Source organism: Hordeum vulgare, chromosome 3H, assembly GCF_904849725.1.
Source record: "Hordeum vulgare subsp. vulgare chromosome 3H, MorexV3_pseudomolecules_assembly, whole genome shotgun sequence".
Lineage (NCBI taxonomy): Eukaryota > Viridiplantae > Streptophyta > Magnoliopsida > Poales > Poaceae > Hordeum > Hordeum vulgare.
In genome coordinates this window covers 195,829,985-195,833,135 of record NC_058520.1, presented here as the reverse complement: position 1 = coordinate 195,833,135, position 3,151 = coordinate 195,829,985, and the positions used below count along the sequence as shown (strand labels likewise).

The window sequence follows — 3,151 nt, the reverse complement described above, 5'->3', positions numbered from 1 at the left end:
CCTACCGCTGAGGTGAGCATCCTGACGATAGAGTTGTACGACCTATCGTCGAGGAGTTTGACAGTACGGTGCATCATGCTCAGATGGATAAATTTCCTACCACCAGGGATTTCTACGGTAGGTTGGTACCGTCATGGACCCTGACGATAAAAAAAAGTCAGATGATCAACTTTTGCAAAAAGGCCAGAATATGAAATTTTGCCTCAAGGAGAAGGGCTTAAAAGCGAAGCGTGGATGGCCGTTGGATCATGTATAGCATTATCTGAACAAAGGTGCACTTGCTCTGAATATTTCGACACTTGGACATGGCTGACAAGTGAGAGCAGAGAGAAGTACCGAACCACCTTCTTTGGCTGATTGCAAGAGGAATGCAACGCATGTCGTGACTAATAATCTTACATACTCAGGCACCGCACTTAACAAATCAATATAGATTTGGGAGCTTAATCATGGCGGGCACAATATATTTGATCCGCGCCGATGAAATAAGACGGGGAGGGAGAGAGTAAAATAATCCAAGAAAATCTGTGGCGCTCCTTGATGAATCCTCACGGCACATTGCACTTGGTCCTGATCTTCCCTTGTCCGTTCTTGAGGGTGAGCACGTCGACGCGGCCCATCTTCTTCATGGACATGGAGAAGGCGGCGTAGAACTTGATGGGGTTGGTCAGGTCGTTGACAATGGTGGCGGCGGCGGCGTTCTGCGTGAGTGCGGCGTCGGAGGCGAGCACCCCCCGCTTGTTCTGCAGGTTGGTGTAGTAGCTGCCGTCGAACTTGAAGGGCGTGGCGCCGTCCAAGTCCACCGTGGACGTCGAGGTGGGACTGTTGGGGCAGGCGTTCATGAGCGTCTTGGCGTACGTGGAGTCGAGCAGTGGGTCGATGCTGGTGGCGTTGCCCTGGTACAGCCTGGGCGTGACGCTGGAGCAGCTGGCCTTGCCGATGGTGTGCGCGCCCGAGAGCGCGACGAGGTCGTTGACATCGAGCCCCTTGGCGGCGAAGCTCTGCAGCAGGCCGTTGAAGCCAGCGGAGGGCGAGGGCAGCGCACCGGTGTTGCTGGCCAGCGAGACGGGGCCGTCCCGGCGGCCGGTCTCGACCTGCCAGAGCGGGGCCTTGAACTGGTAGGAGACGGCGTCGCGGGCGGCGAGCGCGACGATGTCAGCGCAGGAGACGACGCCCGGGCACGCTTTCTCGAGCTGCGCCTTGATGGCGTCGATCACCGGGTAGCCGCCGAGGGAGCCGTTGGGCGGCGCCGTCTTCTCGCTCTGCGCGTTGTCCAGCAGGATGGACGCGTCGCAGCCCTGCATTATCGCATTCAAGGAAACGTCAGCCACACACAGATCGCATATTTGGGGTTTGAAATTTGGATGTGAGCGGGCGCGCGCGGGGCCGACGCAAGAGGCCAAAGCTGCTCCTGCTACCGCCGTACCGGCGCGGCAGCTTTGATAGCTGTCGCGCGCCACCAGCTGGGTGGCACGGCGCGCATGTGAGCGGCGACGCATTGGCCTTGCCCACTCGACTCGGCGCACGGAAAATACTGTACTATGACAAGATTCACCTTGCTCCCCTTGCACTAGTCTAGTCTAGTATTTCTCGTCCTTGTTTTCTTGCTTGGGTGTGTCGCTACGAGCGGAAAGGTGCCGTAATGCTTACGTAGTATACCACGTAAAGGTGCTCCCTCGTGTACATATCAACAGTCAAACTGCCTTGTACGTAGTACTCTCACTACAGGAGGGATTTTTTTATTATTTAAAAGAAAGGAACGAAGCCCCCGACCTCTGCATCTCACTACAGCAGGGATAAAGAAGCTGAAAAGCTAATTAGTAGAAAACCCGCAGTAAAATCTGCTTGGGCAGAGGGAGAAAGGCGATCTGTATGGTATGGTATGCCAGTTTAATTAGAGCGAGGAGCCAGGACTCTTGATTCGAACATGAATGTGGTAGCTAGAAATGGAATCCGCAGTTAATTTGCTGCCGGGAAAAGAAGCGCTTTCCGCGTCGGCCGGCTGGGCACGGGCATGGCGCCGACGGAAGTGGAAGCAAAGACCCACTCCGCTCAGGCTCAGGCTCAGGGAAAGGGAGAAGAGCTGAAGCGGAAGTGGGGGCAGGGCGACGTTAACGAAGGAAGGAAGGAAGGAAGGAACTGACCTTGACGAAGCAGTCGTGGAAGTGCAGCCTGAGTAGCTGGCCGGGGAGGGCCTGGTTGCCGGCGACCTGCGCCCAGGTGATGCTCCGGACGGTGGCCTCCGCGCTGGGGCACGTCGTCCCGTAGAAGTTATAGGACAAGCCCGGGTTGGTGTCCAGGAGCCCCGCGCGGCCGCAGCTCACTAAATGGCCGAGGACCACGACCCCCCACCACGCCACTGCTCGCCGCCACCGCCCTGCTCCTCCGCACACTGATTGCATCCCCATTTCCTTACTCTCTCTCTCTCTTGTTAACTCTTGGGAGCGTCAGTGATCTTGAGATTGTGATGAGACAGAGCTGGAGAAGGGAGGGCGAGAGGGAAGGAAGGAATGCTTTTGGTTTGTGTTTCTGTTCGTGTTTGGCGATGACAGTGTCATTAAGGTGGTGGCTGGGCACCGCCCTTTATAGGCTCGGCAGCCGAGTGCGGGAGTGGCTGTTGTGTTCTGTGCTGCACCTGCACGGCCAGCGGTTGTGGAAAGCAACCGCGGGAGGGGAGGGGAGGGACAAACAAAGGAAGGAGGTCGTCCCGCTCGTCGGACGCGAGTATGGCACCAGTTTTGCGCGCGGGGTGATGTGGCGAAATGGGTAGGTCCCCCGGCCCCCTCCCTAGTTGCAAGCGGTTTGTTTATGGTCTCTCTCCGTTTGGAAGCTGGAGCTGGAGCGCGGCACGGTCATGTGTCCATATTCATCGAGGAGACTGCCAAGCCCCACGCCCCGATTCCGCACAGGACTGGGACGGGACGGGACGGGACGGATGGGTTCCATTCCATTTCCACCTTTGTGCGCGGTGCGGTGCGGCGCAAGTGCATGTGTGCTGCTCGCCATTCGTCACCTACAATGACCTCGCATTGTCTTTAGTCATTTTGCATAGTTATCTTACTAGGACCTGATTAATCATATGCACGTAAAAAAAATTATGTTTGTGTTAATTGGTTGTCTGCATATCCTTTTTTCGGATTATAGCGACGTC

The 3,151-nt window shown here is 56.5% G+C and overlaps 1 protein-coding gene across 1 annotated transcript; it reads right to left on the bottom strand.

Annotated features, from left to right (window-relative positions):
- Positions 1-329: 329 nt before the first annotated feature.
- On the bottom strand, positions 330-2,704 carry LOC123443495 (peroxidase 1-like). The gene is made up of 2 exons (XM_045119879.1): positions 2,145-2,704; positions 330-1,298 (listed from the first exon to the last, which is right to left on the bottom strand). The coding sequence occupies exons 1-2, from the start codon at positions 2,406-2,408 to the stop codon at positions 549-551; spliced, it is 1,014 nt and encodes a 337-aa protein (XP_044975814.1). The 5' UTR covers positions 2,409-2,704; the 3' UTR covers positions 330-548.
- Between the last annotated feature and the right edge of the window lie 447 nt (positions 2,705-3,151).